General features: G+C 33.4%; 1 protein-coding gene across 1 annotated transcript in view; it reads right to left on the bottom strand.

Moving 5' to 3' along the window:
* Positions 1 to 22,013, bottom strand: part of TRHDE (thyrotropin releasing hormone degrading enzyme) — a gene marked incomplete at its 5' end in the record, with an annotated part of 326,090 nt that overhangs the window by 47,174 nt on the left and 256,903 nt on the right. Inside the window, 3 exons of the mRNA XM_081130892.1 lie at positions 15,500 to 15,555; positions 15,650 to 15,783; positions 21,697 to 21,785. Coding sequence (XP_080987018.1) covers positions 15,500 to 15,555; positions 15,650 to 15,783; positions 21,697 to 21,785 — 279 coding nt within the window. The remainder of the gene's footprint in view (positions 1 to 15,499; positions 15,556 to 15,649; positions 15,784 to 21,696; positions 21,786 to 22,013) is intronic.

The following is a 22,013-nucleotide window of genomic DNA, read 5'->3' on the forward strand; positions in this document are numbered from 1 at the left end:
ATATATATATATATTTTAAAAAAAAAAGTTTGTAAAAAAAAAATCTTTATTCATTGAGTCCCTGATAAGAAAGATGAGAAAGTCAGCAAAATTTCTAACAATTCTTTTGTCCCCTCCGGATTTTCATTTGTTGAATTATTTCTAATTTTTTTTTTTTTTTGGTTTAAAGCTTTCCCTTCTATTTTATCACCTTAATTTCCTCTTTTCTTTCTTGTTGATGTCACCTGCAAGTGCATTCAAGACTCACCGTTATTCCTTTGTAGTCAAAGCCTAACGATTGCATAAAGATTTTGTAGTCTACTGTAATATTTTCAGGGTTATAGAAATCTGAGCCAGCCTGAATTTTCCATTTTTTAGAGAATTTTCTGTGTTTAGTCTTGAAAGCCTAGAGCATTCACCAAGATATCTCTCAATGTTAATCCCTCTAAGTTTTTTGTTTTTTTCCCCTAACGCACAGGGGTCTTTTTCAATCTACACATTCTTGTCAATATTGTAAAAAAATTTACTCCTGTGTCTTTAAATTTCTTTTTTTCATTTGTTTTCTTCAAATATTAAGTGTACAGACACAAAAACATGCTGAATCTCTCGTTTACATTATGATTATCATTGCTGTTTCCATTTCATTCGTCTCAACTGTCTCAAGCTTATTCTCCAGGCCCCTGCCTCTGTATCTCCCTGTCTATGACATTTTCACTGCTTCTAATGTGGCTTGCTTTATTTTTGTTGTTGTTGCCTTATCTTTTTTACTCTCTTACATACTTTCTTTAAATTCTTGCCTCAAAAGAAACCACATTTCTTTGTTTTAATTCTTTGAAATCACATAGATGAGTGTATCTAATTTTTTTTTTTTGCTTAATGTTGTAAGTTCTTCTGCTGTTATTATGATTCTTGGTTATCTTTCTTATGGTCTCTTCCCATAGTTCTACAGCTTTGGGGATGTTTCATGTTTAAATATCACTATATTTAAAGGGAGTAGTCAGTCGTATCCAGAACAATTACTTGCTCAAAACTGTGGCTAAAGAGCAATCACAGTGAATAAGTCAGAGAAGTATCAGTTTACATTTAGGGTTTTTATTTCAGACCTGGTTCTAAACAAATCTGTAGTTCCATCTGTTTAGGGGCATATTTCTGCTCCACAGTCCCATTTCAGAATATGCTGGAGAGCCATGTGGTCCACAGTTCAACCTCGTATACTGCAGGTTATCATTGTGGTGATTTAGCATTTAATCGTTTCTCTCCAGCTGTCTCAATTAATGGTTTCCAAGACAATTGCCATATATATTTCTTCCCCATCCTATCATTTATGTCCCCTGCTTTCTGAAAAAAACTGGGAGTTTGCATGTCTGCTTTTCCAGTCCTGAATTTGTTTCCAGCTCTTCCATGTGGAGAAAGAGGCAGCAATGTAACCCATCATGCCTCCAGGTTCTGTTGCTCTAAGTAAGTCTGTCCCTTCATGGATGTGCTTTCCATTTCTGTAGATTTGGGGTTCCACAGAGGACCTATAAATACTTCCATTTGTTTTCAGAATCTTTCTGTATGTGGGTCCATGATTCATTGCATTTATTCTTTATTTTTCTTTTCTCTTTTTTTATTGGCAGTTGGTGCTGGGAAAGGAGGACACTATATTTCATTTTCTTCAACTGGACATCATTAAATAACAAAGCAGAATAAACAAAAGAAAATGGTCCCACTGACACAGGGCCTGAGAATATTGTGTGGAAACCAGCATTCTCGTGTACTTCTGGTAGAACAGTCGATTGGTATCTGTTGAGACTCAGCTTGCTCTCGACCAAACCCCTTTCTTTTTTTCATTCTGAGGACACAACCAGATTTCATTTACCTGATTTCCTCAGAATTATGTATTGCCATGTAATTGATTTCTACCAAAGGAAAGTGGACAGAAGGGATGCGAGTCTTTTCCAGACTTGCATGTTAAAGCCTGTTGTGCGTTTCTCCAGGCTCTATCTCCTTCAGTTCTGCTAGAATGGAGACCACCCAAGTTTACACAGAGGATACTTATTAAAGATAACAACTGTGGGTCTTGGAGGAAGTCTACTTGATAGTAAATCTTTTCAAATAGAAATATAACAGGGAAACAGCTGAAGGGCCTGGCTTTCTTGTTGAAGGCTGATGAACTCAGATAATCCATCATGTCAAAGAAATATAGAGGATCTGAGAACCAAGTCTCTAAAATAATTGTGGGAGTGGATACCCACAAATAAAACTGCCTGGAATAAAATAGGAAGGCTACTAATTTTTAAGAGAGTTCTGCTACCAAAGATGCTATAATCTTGGACTTAAAGAATGTGTAGCTGTTTAAGATGTGAAACAATCCTTCTGTACTCCAACAGGCAGGAAGTGGGATGACAACACTGAATGTTGCCCAAGGAAGGTGAGTGACCAATGCTCATCTCATATATGTCCATGGAGGAGGATGGAAAAAGAAGAGTCTCTCAAAGGGCAGATCCACAGAATATTAAAAAGCAAAACAAAAAACTCACCAACAAAAAAAGTGTGACCTGGAAGCTAGGCTCCTAAAGCAAAATTAGAATTTAATCAAGAAACTTTGTTCATTCCCAGGAGTCCTTCGCAATGGCTTTAGGCCTTCCATTTTCCCCTGTTTTGAATGGCAGGTTTTATTGTACCTTTGCTCCACCATTGAAAATCAGTTACGTGAGAGAGAACCAATTTATTAATTCATAGGTTTCCAGCCTTGATGTAGAGACCTACGCTTCACTTGGAGATACTGGGCTTTGAGTTGGGACTTTGGTTTGTATTCAAAGTTAACATTTCAGGAGGTGTAATTTCAATTTCCAGTTTGCTGATCAAGAACATGAAACAAACATGAATAAATCAGCATTTCATTCATTAAAAAGAAAAAAAATAGATGATAATCCTATTTACTCCTTGTGTTTTATCAGGAAAGATTTTCTAAAATTTAAAAAAAGCTGTGTAGGAATTTAGCCGGAACATTTGAAAATCAAAGAGAGTAAAGGCAATGTTGATACTACCAAATATAGCTATATGATCACTGATGTTAATCTCTGGTAATTACTAAGTATACGCCAGCAGATTGCTTTTTCGACACCTGCTAGGAATGTTACACAATCCATTTGTGGAAAGAGTTGCTTAAGTATACTTGTGTTTCAAAAATTAAATAAGTACTACTTGATAGTTTTCCGAGGTAAATGGCATTTTTAGGAACACTGTATTTCAAAAAGAGAAGAGATGACCACAGTTTTTCTCCCCTTTTGCCTCCTCAGTTATGATATGTAGATTAGGAGAAACAGCACAGCAATAGCTTTGAGTTCCCGTACAGTAGTGTGTAACCAGATACTTCTCTCATTAGTGACTTAATTCAGATAAATATGGTTTAATACTACATCACACAGAAAATGAAACTGTTTGACAAGGGGAAATTTTTTAAATGACCTTTCTAATTTGGCAGGAAAAGACAAAATTTGGACATCCTTTTTATATGCAGAGATTTGAAATCTGAGCATGCTTCTTAATCCAAAACTGAGAGCTAACTTTCATAATGGCGAAAGATTCTTTTTTTTATAATTTAAATTTCACAAGGATACTATCATTTTAGCTATCATTCTGATTTTTTCCATGTCTTTCTTCCTCCCTTATGTGCATTTATTGCAGTCACTATATAACTTTGGAGATTATCCTGAAATACTATCCACTGTTAAAATACTTGTGGTCTATTACCAGGTAATTCTGGATGCAGGTGTCACTAGATGATTTGTGTGATGTTACTTGTTTCCTTCTTCCAGATGGTTTTCTAGATCACTCTAAATTTTCAATTGCTACCTCTTCAATGCAACATTAGGAGATTGAATGCCATTCAGAAGTGATCACTCCCTCCTTTAAAACATTTATTTATATGTGCCTGCTAACATTTGTATTAGATAAACATTAAATACTTTAAACCAATATATTACATTAGATCAAATCTTACATTAGATAATTGTAAAATTATACTCTCTAAATTCAAAGGCATTTGAAGATATTCTATTAAATTTTGTAGTTCATATGGTTAATAGACTATTACAGTAGATTCCTATAAACATTAACTTAAAAAATGAAATACATGTATTTCTAAACAATTTTTATTTGATTAAAATTTTTATTTTGTATGAGAATATAGTTTTTAAGAGGTTCCTTGCTCTCAATATCATAAAGCTGTATTTATCTAGAGATATTTGTTACTCCCTTTATCCATTTAATTGTCAAAACTACTAAATTTAATGTTAAAATGCAATCCTGATATTTAAAATTACATGCTGCATGTTGGAAGAATTATTCTAGATTACAATGATATTTCTTACCAAGAGAAGGCTAAAAAAGACCATATTATAGAGGAAGACAAATGAAGATAAAGATAGATACTGGATGATGACAGCACATATAAACCAAGTTAGTATTGACAGATTTTGTGACTAGTTTCTATGCATTTATAATGATGAAATACAGACTAACAAATAAAAACATCTGTTCTTACCTTACTTTTAATTTGGCACATTATGAACTATGTGAATATTGGACAATGTCTTCATCAAACACTTGTAAGCTTTTATTATAATATGTGATCATTATTTAGCATATAATTCATGTGCAGAAAATATTTAAATGTGTAATATTTTCCTTTTACTAAGAAAACTACTTGAATCTATTTTAACTAAATCTCAGCTATGATTCTCAAATTTTAAAATTCTATACGATTTTTCTCATATGCAATTAAAAATAATCTTTCTGAGGCCAAATATAGTGATTTCATCATAATATAAAATAAGTATCAGGACTCTGTCTTTGTTATCCACTTACCTTTCAATCCATGTATCTATCATCTACTTGTCAACAAACTCATTAACATTCACACTGTGTATATAATTTATTGAAATACCCTACATATTACTTTGCATCTATTGAAACACAAATTTTCATATGTATTTCTCAACTCCTCACACTCTAAAAAATAACTGATAGTCTATCAATGTCAAAATTCAACAGAATGCAGTCACATTTAAAAAATGGTAATAGAAAACCTGAGAACCTCTAAAAAGATCGATAATAAAAAGTATAGTAAGGTAGGAGGCCAGGGGCCTAACTGCTTTGCATAGTAAGTATAATTCTGTAGTTATTTTAGTCTCACTATCAGTTGAAAAAGGAGAAGTAACATTTCCCTCGATATGGCATGGATAAAATTCATGATCTTGCCCTCTTCAGCTTACGCAATTAATTTCCCAAACATTTGCACACTGGGAATGCAAAAACAACTACTTTTCAGTGGTATTCTTTCTGTTTTGGCATTTCTGACAGCATTCCCCAAACCCTCCACTAATTTAGAGTGTGTTTAAGTTCGCAGCCACATAAAATTCGCTGATGCTCAGTCATTATTCTTTTCAGGGCCTATTAGCCTTACTGGAATTTGTCACATATAGACTGCCAGACTAACATTTTCTTTCCTATTACAAACTCTCTTTTTCCACTTCTGGTTAGCTCTACCACCTGGTGACCTGAAGAGTTGATATTGAACTTCTGTTTAATGCTGATCCTAATTAAGTGAAGCAGCTGAGCAACTGGGAACCTCTGCCTACCTTCCTTCAGAGGCAGCAGCAACTGTGCTCCAGGCCATTCCCCGTTTAGGAAGAATCCAATCTGCGATTCAAATGCAGTCTGATTCTGCAGGGCCCAGCACTGCTTCTTAGCTTCTGAGTGGGCCTGTACTCGTATCTTTAAATCACATTAAATAGGCTTTGGCACAGCTGCAGTGAGTCAAGTTTTCCTAATCTGATGTTTTCTTACATCCAAAATAGTGAAGGCCTCTTCACAGTACTCCATTCCACGTAAGGACATTTGCAGCACTCCACACATAATAGTTCAAATCGCATAGAATCAACAGAGAACATTATGTATTTCATTCCTCTCCAAGGCTTTAAGATTTGCCGCATAAGCAAAAATGTGTGTTAATTTGAACTAACCACTCACCTTCATGGCACAAAATGTGGGACCTAAATTTCCTTTCCCTTCTTCCCAAAATTATTGCCTCTTCAAATATAAAAATAGAACCTTCAATTTTTCATGGTAAGTATAAACTAATATAAAATACCTGTTTTTCCTAATCTTTATTCTAGTTTCCTTATTGAGGTAACACTACTACCTTTGGTAAATAACTTTTGAAGCCCAAAATAGATCTTATGAGTTCTGGGAGAAAGACACGAGCAGGTCTTTGTCACTGGCTGGTTAGCATGCTTGTTAGGAAAGAGGACAATCAGAGGCCCCCATGAGTCTCACTCCTAAGGTAGGAAAATATCATTATAAAACAACTTAATTACTCTACCTGTAATTACTCTACCTAAAACCTACATTAATACATATATTTATATATTCCTCTTTTTAACTATTTCTTTATAATTTAGTTTGTAATAATAAAAATGAAGAAGGCTGTGTTTGTGTGTGTGTGAAAATTAGACTTTTTTTTTAAGCCAAATGGCAGAAGGATTCATTTAATTTTTCCACAGACTAAGTCTACCACAAATCTCGTTTTCTTTTTTATCAATTATTCCTTGGTGAAAGAACCTATTTACTTTTCTTTTTTCTTTTATCTTTCTAAGTTGCCAATTCCCTCAAAGAACATTACTTAATAATCACAAAACCTAAATAATCTTCTCTCAGTTAACACTTGTTGTAGGTAGCTCCACTATTCCTCCCCATTCGCACTGTCAATAAATCTGCAGAATATTCCAGGATTAGATGCCAGATGAACTTGCAAGAAAATTCTGCCATGCCTTTCACCAGGGAAAACCACTGAACACCTTAGTGTTCAATATGCACATGCGTGACTGATGTGTGCCAGTGTGCTCATCTGAAAGTAAAGATGTCTCCTAACGATATCAGAACCCTCTAGTACCTTTGCATGCTTGGGAAAATTTCTAAGACATCCATATTATGAGTTATGTTGACAGGTATCACACGAAATATCTTAAATGGTAACATATTTAAGAATAAAAATAAAAAAGTATTTTGATTCCCTGATATCCTGCTTATTGAATGATCAGCTCACAGCTCTAGGATCCAAAGAAAGCCACACTTACTATTGTTAAGGATGCCTCCTCTCAGGCCTTTCAGTGTCAAAGAAGCACCTGTCTGTGTAAACTGATGCCATAAATACCTTCTTAGCCTCAAAAGCAGTGGTTTCACATTATTGTGTTTGTCAGAATCTCATGAAGTGCTGCACAGAATGCGGACTCCCAGGTAGTCCTGGGAATATGCAATTGCTAACACAACAAACATCTCAGGTGATTCTGAGGCACATGGTCTCTCAGACCAGGTTTAAAGGGCCACTGTGCCTGAATATGCAAAGATTTCCAGCAAGCAGCAGCAGGGATGACTCAAACTCATGAAAGGAGAAACACTAAGGTAATTCAGGGCTTTATGTTAAAAGAACCTATTGCAAATATCTGTTCAAGTAAAGCTGATGGTATAAATGACCCTTTTGGAGGGAGCTCTGCCTAAATAATTTAAATTATTGGTGAACAGGCACGTATTTCAAATTCTCAGGGAGCTCAGAGATCCTAGAGCAAATTTTCATGAAATCACAGGCTTAGGTTTCAAAACAATTAGAGAATCAAAAAAACCCACAGTTTTGTGTCAAATATGACAAGACATTACTAACTATGACCTGAATTATAAAATTGTTTTTAAACTGTGAGATGCTAAAGAGTACATATATATATATGTGTGTGTGTGTGTGTGTGTGTGTGTGTATATATATATATATATATATATATATATACTTATTCAAACAAATTTGTATTTACATTTGGAAATTTAGACTATTTACTCTTTAAAAGGAATGCCCCATCCAAATCCATGTAACCTACAAATTCACCCACATTTTGGTAACAGGAGTGAAGGTTGTTTGCTATGAAAATGGATCAAACCTACAGAACGATGTCGAAATATACTTTTTACTTAGCACTCCCAGACATTAGACATTGATATTAAAGCATTTTCACCTACAGAGCTGAAACACAAAGTTGGCACCAGAAGGTTACAAATTTGCTTTTGATTTCATGCAGCGCACTTTAAAAGTCTCTGAGAAAGTTTGCCTCAAGAGCCACAGGCCTGCCCTTAGTGCCTCAGGACATTTGTACTTCCCAGAAGTACCTGGTATGGTACCTTCCCCTAACTTCTTTCCCCAGGGAACACCTGCGACCCCAATCGCAAAAGATTCTAAATATAGCTCAAAGGAACATGCTCCCCCACTCTCTAACCGCACAAACCAGCGTATGCCTGCGGGAACAGTATAGCGTGAAAATTCAGACATCTACTCTGGGCTTTTACTGGGTTATCATAGAAAATAAGCTTATGACTCCCAGCTCATTATAGTGAAATGTCCTGAAAATGCTTTCAGACTATTTTGAACATTTACCTTTGGCAAAGTGTTGCATAAACTGAGACTAATTTAGAGGCCTTTTGGGTATGAATTGTTAAGTAATTGCAAGCAAAAAGGTATAAAAAGAGAGGACTTCAAGGTGACGTTTTGTATATCTCAGGAGGAACATTAGCAGATGGTGACAAATAGATCATTAGAACCCCAGCCCCAGAGATGTGAGAAACATCGTGATCTTTGGGGGATGGCCACAAAGCTCCTGAATGAACTCCCTGGGAGTTACTGTTCATAGCACGAAAAGATGTGCACTGGTTAGACAGGCTGAGAGGGTAACTATGAGCTCATTTTAATACTTCCCGGTCAGTGGCAGAAGATTGGAAGCGTACAACCAACAATAAATCTTATTTGCAATAAACAATTTTATCTCTTTCAGGATTTTGTATTCAATTGTAATCCTTTCACATTTACATTAGGGTGGCTTAACAAAAGATAAATAAGAGCATAATTATAAGGGGATACTTCTCTCAAGTGAGTCTAATACAAACTAAAGAATCATTCTTTTCCCCATGCCAGTGAGTACAATATAAAATACATTTTAATCAGTGTTCTCAGTAATCTATTATTATTAACAACTTTCATGATTTCATTATAAAGCACAACTGAGAAAGAAAAATGTTTATGCTGAGCTTATACAGTACTTTTTTAAAAAGGTGGAGAGTAAAGAAAGAATCGACTAAACATTCTTCATAAAATTGGAATTTATAAAGCAGGAGACAGTGTCAGAGGCACCCAGGGTCCTTAACCAGGTTTTGCACTGTAATGCTCAGCTGAAGTGAGGTGGTCTTGTTACCCCCATAACAGAGTGGGGGAATCAGGACAAAACATCCAGTCTGCCAAGGGATTTCTAAGTCATTCCTTCTCCATTTCATGTCTAAAAGGTCTGCGCATTACACATTTAAACAACCAGCTATCAAAGTAGGAAAACCAGCTCCTCATCTAGCCCAGCTGAATGGGGGCAGTTGCTTTTCAGGCCCATCAAACTACTATTCTCTACAATGATTGAAGAAAATAGTCAACACATCGTTTGCAAGAGAAATTTTAAGCAAGATACAGGGGAGCCATGTAGAAGAAACAGAAGAACTTCTAGTGAAAGCCATGATGGAAGAAGTCCCAGAAAAAGCAGATGACTATGACTCAGTTTGCAAACACTGTTAAGGTGGTTTTCACAAGGCTAACAGTCCTGAGACCAGGGCTCAGAAACAAAAACAATGTGTAAGCATAGGTTTGGGATGGTCTCATAATTTGCTTCCTCTAGAGCCGTTGTCTTTTCACTGGCTCATGTACTGGATTTCCAGTTTCCCTAACGTAACTCAGATTTACAAGCTCTGAAACAAGTCAATAAAAATGCATTTATTAATTTTTTAACATATATTCATCCAACATGTAGTATGCACTAATGATGATGTCTCACCACCAACAAAGCACTTCTAAGTGTGACATTCATAGGCTCCAGATATAGGGCCTTATGCTTTTTGTTAAGACGATATTAATATTTTAAAAGAAATGGCTTCTTATTCCTTAACAAAGTTTGCAAACTAAGTTGGGTGCTCTTGTTAAGGCTTTGTAAGTGATTGGACTCTTAACGGAATAGCCTATGACAGAAATTTTTAAAATATGCTCCACAGGCTAAACAAATATGTCACGGTATTAATAATGCAGTAAATTGGCATGTGTTCTGCATAACTGAATTTTCCAGGAAAATGATGACTAAATAAATAAGTCCGTGCAGGAACTACCCAGGGCCAGGATGAAGATGATGATGGTGATGATGATGATTTATCTCTGGAACTTTTGGGGATACGAACAAACTTCCCAAATAATTTTCATGTATTTTGAATATTTTAAAGCAACAGAGGTCCACAATCCAGTGATGCACACTTTTATAGCTTTTTAAAATTGTACTCCGAAGATGTTAATAGTGTTAAATATCCAAATCCAGTGGTTACTGCACTTCCTCTTGCAAATCTTCCAAATTTCCAGTTTCCATCACATATTAGGCTACTGATTTCAATGAGAGCTCTCACCTTATCTAGCTGCTGATTCCACTCCTACTCAAATCTCTGCTGTACCCGAGCTGTAGCATGAGCATTACTATTGTAATAGTTCTGCTGTAAGGCCATCTTCTAGTTTACACTTTTTCCTGCTCTCATTCTCCTACCTTTAAGCCTTTAATGGGTTTCCATAGTCACTTTTCATTTTTCTAATGTTATTCCCTATGTTATGTGCTCTGTAATCTTCATAAGCCACATTAATTCTTTACTTCCCAATGCTTTCATAATACTTTATTCATAGCACTAATATACTGAATATAGTTCATTGTCTATAGTGTATTTTCCTTGCTAGAGTGTGAATTCATTGAAAACAAGGAATGCATCTTGTTCATTTTTATATCTCCCAATCTAACAATGCTTTATTGAAACAAACAAACTAAAAGACAACAAACGTGAACACCAACCAATAACAACAACAAAATCTAGGCATTTTAGTCACTAATTTCAAAGTTCAAGTCAAAACACAATGACATTTGCAAGGCAATCAATTAATTGATTCCATATATATCAGGAATAAAAATTAGAATATGTAAGTGCAGAAGCAGTGCCATTTCCTACAGAAACATATCATTTTTAAAATCAAGAAACAATATGGCATTACCACAACCTATATACATAAAATCAAAGATCTGATCGATGGACCTGGATAAATAGGGAGAAATAACATGTTTTGGTACTAAAGCGCTAACATTTTAAAAGTCATTAATTCTTCAAAAATTAGTTTATAAATTCAATGCATATTCAGTCATAACTACAGAAGGATTTTTAATGGGCTTTGTCAAACTGAGTCTAAAAATTATATCTAAGAAAAGATATGTAATGTTTTGAACAGGGACAAGAGAACATTTTGTCAACCACAACATAATATAATGCTAAATTAATTAGAATATGGCACTAGTGTCAAAAAGAACAAAGAGACAAACAAAATCAAAGTTCCCTAAATTACGAGCGTGTGCATTAAGATAAAGCTATTATTTCAAATCTGTAAATAAGGAAGGCCTTTTAAATATGTAGGATTGACATGATTGGCTATAAATGTATTAATGTTATAGAAAATTACAGCCCAATTCCATTCTATATATAAAAATGAATTAGAGAAGGGTTGAAGCAATAGACATAAAAACAAAGTAGTGAGAAATAAGAAGAATATTTCCAAAATCTTCAGGTAGAAAAGGTCTTCTATGTGAGATAGAATAGCGAACCAGAAAGTTATACATGACTCGACATATAAATTAAAATTTTTGAATGATGAAATACACCACAAAGTAAAAAAAAAAAAAAAAAAAAAAAAAAAAGGACAGAGTATCTAGAGAAAATACTGTAAAAAAATGCATGCTACAAAAAGGGTTACTATCCAAAAGAATCCAAAATATACAGGAAAATAGAGCAGGAAAAATACCTCACCCATCTTCTATTAGGTTTTTATATTTATTTATTTTTAACCAGGTAATCCACAAAAGAAAAAAATTCAAATTGTAAATGTATATAACCAAAGAACATATATGCATATATGTACAACCCATGGACGGAGACAATAGTGTGGTGATGGCCTGGAGTGGGGTAGAAGGGGTTAATGGAGGAGGACATCTGTAATACTTTCAACAATAAAGATACATTTTTTAAAAAGTGTATATATACAAAATGTATATATAGAAAAGTTGCACAAGCTCATTTAATTAGTACTGTAACAACTTCAAAAAATTTATTTTTGCTGCCAGACTGTCAAAAATGTAAAAGATATACTCTTCATGATCATGGGGGGTTTGAGGGAATTGAGCCCTCTCAGACATAGTTGATAGAGGGTTAAATTGGGAAAGTCTTTGGAATACAATTTGTAATATTTATTAAAAGTTTTATACTCTTTGAACCAAATATTCTACTTGCAGGAATCAATCCTATAAAAATACATATATGCACAACAAAAGACTTCAAGGATACTCACTGCAGTCTTGGTTATTATAATGAAAAATCAGAAACAATGGAATAAACCTCCCCAGACTTACTTTTATAAATGAGTCAGAGAACAGAATGCACTTCTGTTCATGTAAAAAATAATAATAAACTATGAAAATGTAAAGAAAAAATTGCTGGATTAATACAGATGAAACAATTATTTTTCCTATGAGGAAGGTAAAGTATTGACAGGGTAGGGAAGGGAAAGAAAAAGTTCACATTGCATTTCTCTTTTGTTTTAATGCTGTAAAATTAGAATGCATTCATGTGGTATTTGCATTTTTAAAACAACCATTAAAAGAATATCTATTAGGATATGTTTACTTAATTGCACAAAAATAGTGGCATAAACATTTACAGTTTGGATAACTGATAATTAATCATCAATTCATGCAACAAATATATATTGGCCAAATCCTGTACCAAATATTAAGTTAGGCAGTAGTAATACAAGAGTGAGACAAAGCCCTATCTTTAAGATCATCCAAGAATCATCAGGGACACAGAAAGGTAAGTGGTTGAGCTAAAAGGTGACAACTGCTATAACCGAGGTCTTGAGGATGTCCCCTTTTACTGGGGAGGCAGGTAAAGGCTTCAGTTAAGGGAATACAAGTGAAATAAAAAAAATTTAAAGTGACTAGTAATATTCCTGACAGACAAGTGAGATGAGGGTGGGAAGGCATTTTATATAATGGGCAAAATCACTCTGACTTGAGGTCATAGGTTGTGCCACTGGAGTTCAAGCCCAACCTCCACCCCTCATTCAAAAGCTGTCCAACCTGAGTTAAGTGACAACCCCTCTTAACCTCCATGTATCAGCTGTACAATGGCCGTAGTAATCACACCCACTCCATGGGCTTGCGAAAAAAATTGAACAAGGCCATTTATAAAAGCCTTAGTACAATACCTGGAATATATGTTTTAATAACTATTTGCTATTTTCTACTTATCTAAGAAGCCAAATAGAGCATGATGTGTTCTAGAAACTGAAAAAAGGCTGATGCAGATTAGTAACAAAACTATGAAACATGTACTAGGATACAGTGAAATATGAATAACTGTAAACCAAGTAATAATGGCACTTCCCTGAATATATCTAATTTTGTATTTCTTTACTTGCATCCTAATAGGAAAATTATCTTAGGATCAGTAAAAGAGACTTTAATATATATTCAATGAGATTTGCTATTTTCTTGGTTCATTTGTATAAAAGATAATGAAATTGTTTACTTCAAACATTTAAGGCTTCAACAGTTAACATTGAAGCAATGATCTGTCTTACTCCACAGGAATTTAATTTTTGAAAAAATAATTCATCCACATAAATAAAATAAAATATTCCACTTAAAAATAACTTCTATCATTTAGTGCAGATGAGTCAAAAGATGCCTTCTTTTCTATCTCCATCTGTCCTCTGTCTTTAGGATATTGCCACTTATTTGCTTTCTTACCCTCATTTCAAACCCATAAGGATTCGAATGAACTACTATTTCAAATCCTCTCATTCTTTCTATACTGCCAGGCTCTTTTATTAAAATAAATAATATTACTGCTCATATAGAGATAGATAGATACATAGATAGATATAGATAGATATAGATGATAATATAGATAAATATAAATATAGATTATAGATATATATTGTTGATATAGATATAGAGATGATATAGATAGATATAGATGATATAATATGGATTTGGATATGGATCATATGCATATGGGCTCTGCAGCCAGACCACATGGAGGAAGCCCTAGCCCCATCAGTTACTAGCATGACTCTTTAGGCAATTACTTGACCTCTCTGAAGCTCAGTTTTCTTACTCATAAAATGAGAATAAAAATAATACATATGTACTTATCAAGTTGTTGTGAGAACGAAACAAGGACTATATGGAAACAGTACACTGTCTGGAACCTTATGAATGCTTAACAATTATTAGCTGGTGATAATGGTTCTCTTTTAAATCCCAAACCCTCTCTCTTTCTCACTCTATCTTTTTCCTGCTTCTGTCTCATGCAATGTTACATTAAATACATTCTCTTTCCAGCTTAATGAAAGAGCTAAACTTCTACATCAAAATAATCCTCACACCATAACTTATACTTTCTTCAAAGTCTTCATATCTTACTATAGAGCAAAGGCTATATCTTAATCATGATCTCCAATATCACTATCTCAGCAGACCTTCCTTCACCTCTATTAACGTCTAAATTTTTGCCCAAACAAATGGTGCTGTGGCATGGAACAGCCCTCATTTACCCCAGTTCTCATTAAACAACTACATTCACCTGGTTCGATTTCATTAGAAATCCCTTTGCTGGTAAAATGCCCTTAGATTTTATGTATGAGTTTATTTTAGTAGTCTTAAAATTGAGTAAATAGCTCAGGTTTACGATCAACATTATTTCCAAGAAATTTTACTGATTTAAAAATTAAAACTCAATGAAAGATACGGCAGTTAATGACGATTTAAAGGAATAATTGATTTTAACACTATAAATCTAATTATGAAAATAACACAAATATTACTACAACTAGTACAATTACTTCTGCTACAAGATTGATGTATATTTTGTGCAGAACAGCTTTATTCTGTGGAATATTTATTTCTATCTTGCAGCAGAAGTTTTTCATAATGAATTAAGTTTTAAAAAAACCTTATAAAAAGATAGACCAGTATATTTCAAAAAAAAAAAATGCTGAAGCTTGAAGGTATTTTCCATCAAAAATCAAATATGGCCCCATGGTTATTTTGTAGAGCTCATTAATAAAATTGGGAAAAGATTATTAATCTCCAGAATGTTAAATTGAACTTGCAGAGAAAATTGATCAAGCTCCTCCTGACTCAGAAATACCCTATGGCTGCTATTGATCAAGAGTTTAGGACAATATTATAATTCATCTCCAAACACCAAGAATGTAAGAAATTGTTTTTAAAATATTTATTATTCAAAACGTGCATACTATTTAGCTACTAAAGGAAGTCTCAAGGGCATGAATATTATTGTGGGGATCCACAGGAACACATACCTGGCCAGGCTGAAGGCATCGTCGATCAAACCGGCTCGATTACTGACAGAGAGAACCTGTGAGGTCAACCAGAAAAAGGTGGAATCACTTAGGATCAAAATGGCAGGTTCACATATCAAAACAGATCTTTGATGAGAAAATCCAGTTTACCTCATGGTTCCTGATTAATTGATCAATTAATAATCTCCAATTCCTTAAATCATAGTTGACTCGAAAATAGCCAGTTTGATTGATGTTCCCAAGCAACCAGCTTCCTTTGTCAAAATAAGTTATTCTGTGGTGCTCTGAAAACAGCATTTTGGGAAGTAGAATAGATTTTAAATTTTAAGGGTTAAAATGGTATGAAGTGTGCACAGTATAAATAATTAAAAAAGGACACCATCCTGAACACCTAATTAAAATCTACTTTACTCAATTAATGGCTATATCTAGAATTTGCTAGAAAGCCTTTAGTTGTTTACTCATTACCTCAGTTAATTTTTTCTTATAATTAACATTTTTGTTCTTGATAAAATCCCATTACCTATAGGTAATTTTTTTGTCAAAAGAAATTTAACCCCTACCAAAAAAGAAATGTAACCAAGAAATATACTACAGTATTTGTGTGACTTCTAGTTTGTATATGGATGTGTGGCTAAAATAAAATAAGAGGTTGTAGGGGCATATCCTACTTATTTCATTCAGTGAGAAACTGGTTACCAATGGAGCTCATTTGTTTGAAAGTCACTGTTGTTTCCTGTCATTTTTCCTGTGCTTTCTTGAAAGTACTAATAAATAACAGACGTTCCAGCACCATCAATAATGTTGGAAAAAGAAACCTCATTTGTTTAAGTCTCTAATACTGCTACATATAATTAGAACAAAGTTAGTAAATTCTGTTTATTGAAATCATTTTGGAAAATAATAGATAACTTGATTATGTTCTCCGGTAATTCATTTAAAGCAAACCAGTAAAAGCAATCTTATAACTTACATATTTAACTCCATCAAATACAGAGCGAGAACTTCATTCATATTTAATGTCAGCCTGTACTGACTTCACTGAACTTTAGGTCACAATTCTAATCATTTTGATGTTGATGTCCTCAGGACTCATGCTCCATACAAGTTATATAATGTACAAAGTTGACTTAAAATGTATATTTTATACACATGTGCACACATGCGCACACACACACACACACACACACACACACTTTACTGGTCTAAATTTCACAACTATCAAAACCAGAAAATGCATCATAGAAACTATTTGTGTCCAGTCAAAGTGAGAAGCACAACCTCCCATTCTCACTCTATTATCAAGGTTTTTACACATCTGACTACAAGACAGGTTTTATTTATTTATTTTTAAACACTGAATTTACAGAGTATTCTCTCTCAAGTAGAACCCTACAAAAGAAGAGGTTATGCCATGAAAAATATTGGAAGAACATCAATGACCATTAATTGCTTAGGTCTGGAATGGGATGGGCTAATTAATCCAATGCAAGTTACACATTACCAATTTTCAAAATTGTACAATAAAACAAAATACTTCTTAAACAGAAATGTATACTGAACATAAAAATCTAGTCTTTAATGCTTCAAATAGCACTTCAGTGTCTTGCCATCTTTATAAATAGTATCTGTTGGAACAGATAAAGAAATGAGGCTCAGACAGGTTAATTGAGTTATCCAAGAAAACTGGAAATGGTCCATCTCAGGTCTCTTGACTTCGATGACCTTTTCACTTCATTATATTCTATTGATACAAGATGATATAACATTTTTGCTGTAATATGATATACATTTTTCACATTTTTGTACTGATTCAAAAGGGGAGAAATAGCACTGAAAATAAGAATTAGAACAGGAATAGAAAAGTTGAAGTCTAATTCCAGTGTTCCTATATATAGATGTCTGAACTTCAGCCATTGATTCTCTTTGGCTCACAATTTCTTTACCTATAACCTAAGGGCCAAATGATAGCATTTAAGGTCCCTTCCAATTCTCTGATTAGAAGAAGGGGCTATTTTTCTTAGTTTGAGATTTTACCAAGTTTAATCCACGGTACTCAGGAAAATAAATCTATCAGCTATTGCTCTAAAATATTACTAACTTCCCAAGTTTCTGATACTATGCATATTTCTTTTTTAAGAAAAGTGTTTACCCACACAATTTTTGTGAAGCTTTAGAAGGTCTGTAAAATGGGTGTAAAATGGGTGTAATTATTTTTACAATTTGTTTTATTATAAAAATAAAAAATAATTAACAAAAATATGGCATTTTTAAAAACTAATCTCATAAAGACAGATTTTAATTAATTATGTCTGAATTCACTGAAGAAAATTAAGATAGAAATATTGAGTATGATATTGTTGATATTGAAACCTGAAGGTTATTATGGTTCATGAATATTTTTATGAATGCCTTATTTTCCAAATAAAATCTCTGGAAAAATGATTTCCTAAAAGATTTTGTAATAAATTTTTAAATATCTTTTTTAATTCTAGTTAATTATATATCTAAAATATTCTTCAAATTAACTAATAGAAATCAATAAATTTTAAAGAGATCTATTCCAGTGGCCTAATGAGGTACATTGTGTGATGCATACTACAATAAAAAATATGGAAGTCATATTTCAAGTGTTAGTAATAACAACTAAACATGGTATTTAGAATGTATCCAAAATGGCATAAGACTTAGACTAAGCACAGAGTAGTTAGAAAGTTATATTTCAGGATTCTGCATTTTATACTCTCTTTTAGAAGAACAAGAGAAAGGAGATTAGGCCTTCCTACTTAACATTGTCTGGTTGCAGATCAATCAGAATTTAAAACAAACAAAAAGTCAGCGAGGGTAACAAGGATAACTATGTGCAACAAACTCAGTATAAAAACACATATGGGCTTGCTACTGGAATCTTAGGAGATTCAAATTAGATAATGCTCTGTAGACCCAATAAAGAGCCAAGTGCCTGTACCAACAGCTACGTGCTGATTAACTGACAGACCTGCAAAGCAAGCTACTAAAGCATGAAAATCTCTCTCTCTCTCTCAGTGTGTGTGTGTGTGTGTGTGTGTGTGTGTGTAGTAAAGAGAATAAATTTAGAAAAGAAAACCAAGCTCCTAACACACTTTCTGCAAGTTATTTCTCAAGTATTTCATAATTTGTAAAATGGGCATAAAAATAATCTTCACTTTAAAGGCTTATGAGTGTCATATGAACCAAAGCCTAAGGAAAGAACTACAGCATCATGCTATTTTTTTAATGTTTACTTCTAATTTTCAGCATTAATTTTTCTTTTATTTTGAATCTTCTCTTTCCTAACATTTGGAATTAAAGGTATTCCCTTCCACTGCATATTAATGTATAGCCAGTCAGCATGCAAGCTGCTACATTTTAAAAGTCTATATCCTCTCAGTCTTTTCATAGTGAAAACAAAAAAGACAAATTCTTTTACCTACTTTCAATAACTTAAAAATTAGTTTTAAAACTTGTTTTAGGCTAAACTGATCTATGCCTTAACTTGGAATTAATTAGATATTCATCTAGACAATTTAAAAAATTGAAGTGTCAAGATTTTATGATGATTCAAATTAATTTACACTCCGTATTATTCACCATGACTTTGCCTTAGTAACTCATGAGATTAAAGCTATATTACTGATAATAAAAAATTATTAAAAACATTAATTTCATTGTCACAATTAAAAGGTGAATTTTTTTACCTATGTTGATAGGAACTGACCAGAATATTTTCTTAATATTTTTATGGATAAAAATGGTTCATTGACATTAGTTGATTATATGTGGGGGGTGGAAAGGAGAAGTAACAACATACAGGACAGGGCAAAAGTAGTTCTACAGTTGTTCATATGGAAAATAATACAATAATTAAATAATAATAATACAATAATAAACTTTGTGTTTCATGTACTCACATCTGTAAACTCACTTTTGTCCTACCCTGTATAAAAGAAGACAAGAATTAACAATCCTTTTTTCTTAATCTTTTCCTGATGTCGGGTGTTTTTTTTTTCATCATCAAAATGAATAACTTCAAGACAAAAGTAAATATAGTTAGAATGAGACTGAACAGGCGAAACAGGAAGGATGCTTTTCTTTTAGGTCCTTCTTAGAAAAGTCAAGATTTATGTATTTAAAAAGTTTCCAAGAAACATTTACTCAGTATGGACATTTCCCCACAAATTCCTCAACATTTTAACTGAGACAATGTTTTATCAACCAGAAGACTCTGGTATGACTTAATGGAAAATAGCACATTCTATTCTGCAGGCTGGACACTGCACAACTTGGGGGCGAGCGAGCTTGCCGTTAATCACAGTCTATGGCAATGTCTCACAGTATGCGCGGCTCAGGCTGGGTGGCTGCGTCTGACAGCCGTGTGTGTTAACATAGAGGATATTTTAGACAAACACATGGTTTCAAATATCATGTCATTATTCCAGATTAATACTGAAAGACTATAAATGAAAGTAACCTCTCAAATACAAAAACCTGTGGCTATTGGTCAAGAAAAGTTGTGACACTCTTCTGGATACTTTGTGTGGACTAAGAAGATTCCATGAATAACGGCGTGGAAATAACTAGGGAGTTAGAAGTAGACCTGGAAAAAGTATCCAAAGAAGAATCTGACGTGCTCTGAATCCCTGCACTGTCTACCAGTGAAGTGTGGGGCTGATTCTAATGTTGGATCAATATCTCTGAGCATTTCTAATTTTCCCACTTCCATTCTACCTTCCAACAAGAAATGTTCTACTTTATTTCTAAAAACTATTCTTTTTCATGTTCCTAGCAATCATATAAACAGGCAACTTTATTCTAACAGTTGGATCATTACAATAACAACCCACTGCTTTCACTCATCATTTCATAACAAATTATATAGATAAATAAAACAACTACATGGAGGTAAAAGAGAAGTATATAGACAAATAATACAGTAAATGTGAATTCAGATTCATCATGTAAATACCAACTCCAAGAAATGAAAAGAATAGATTATAATAAGCAATTCAAAAGGCGAAACACCAATAAGTTTTAAAGTAAGCATTTCAACGCCTCATATATGAATGTTTTATACACAATATATATAAATGAAAGCACATATTTTCATAATATGTGATTATGTGTTAAAAATACAATAACATGAAAATTTGAATAGAAATTCACCTAGAAATACAAGTGTTTATATTTCTAGTAAACAGATTAGGTTCTGCTGTAAGAACATTTTCTTGTACGTATGTGTGTATGTCTTTTGAGCACTTACATCTCCCTTATAAGACTGAGGTGAAGAAACAATATTCATGTTGTTATTTATTTCTTTATACCTCACCTTATTTAAAATATACATATACGTGGCTGTTTAAAATGATGCCTATGAAAGAACAAAATAATGTGAATTGGCAGAACATTTGAAAGGAGTAAGAAAAGCAAAATGTTGACATACCTGAGCATCTAAATGGAAATTAAATGTCACATAAAGGAAGATAATGGGGTTTTTCTTCAATTAATGGGAAACAAATAAAATAGAGTTGTTTCTCACTCTAGCATAAAGGATTTAGATGGAATTCAAGAAATAGCTTTCTGATAGTGAATTGAAATAGGTTATTGAAATACCTTATTTGAAGATATTTAGAAACAACAGAATCTCATCTGTCTCTGCTCCTTGAGAGTTGACCCTACTTAAGGAATAGTTTAATGACTGATCAAGATCCCTCCCTTCTGTCCCTATAATTATTGAATTTTTTGTAGAATATCGCTTCACCCATTCTTTAAAGAGCCAGTCTGGTAAAGAGAAGATAGCAGGAAAATGGAATTTAAAATGTGGCCTGTATTTTTGTGTTAGGTATACTGTTCTATTGGGAGTTCTGATTATAATTTAATTGCATTTAGGATTATAAAGTAATATAATTTGAAATGGCTAAAATTAGTACTACAAATACTTTTAAATTTCCTATGTACCATCAAAGACACAAGTAAATTTAATAATTACATAGGCCGGACTAAAATTAGACCGCGTAGAAATTACACTATATTTTACTGAATTTTGTAGAGTGATTATCATTTCCCTATATTCTACTCTAATCTGTCTTTATTCACATTTTCATAACAGCTAGAGCCAGAGGTTAAGTTGCTAAACAATTATCAAAACCAAATAGATCCTTGGAAAGGAATATATATTTTACCTGATTTGTTTGACACCCAAATAATTGCTTCTGAAGACACATGGCTTCTGTTTCCTACCACAATAGTTAACGGAATCTGCCACCGGTAACTGCAAAACAAAGGAAAAGCTTTAGGAATAAAAATGGTTACAACAAACAAACAACACGTACTATGCACCTTCTTTGTGATCTTTATTGTTCTCTTTGGGGAAACTTAAAAAATTCCCTAGTTATAAAAGTAAGCAATAAGTCAAGAAGATGAACTCACTTTCTCAATGCCACTAAGCAGACTTGGCCTCTAAGAGTTTTCATTTCCATTCATAAAGGACATCGCCAAC

Source organism: Miniopterus schreibersii (assembly GCF_964146895.1).
Source record: "Miniopterus schreibersii genome assembly, chromosome: 2".
NCBI classification, from domain to species: domain Eukaryota; kingdom Metazoa; phylum Chordata; class Mammalia; order Chiroptera; family Miniopteridae; genus Miniopterus; species Miniopterus schreibersii.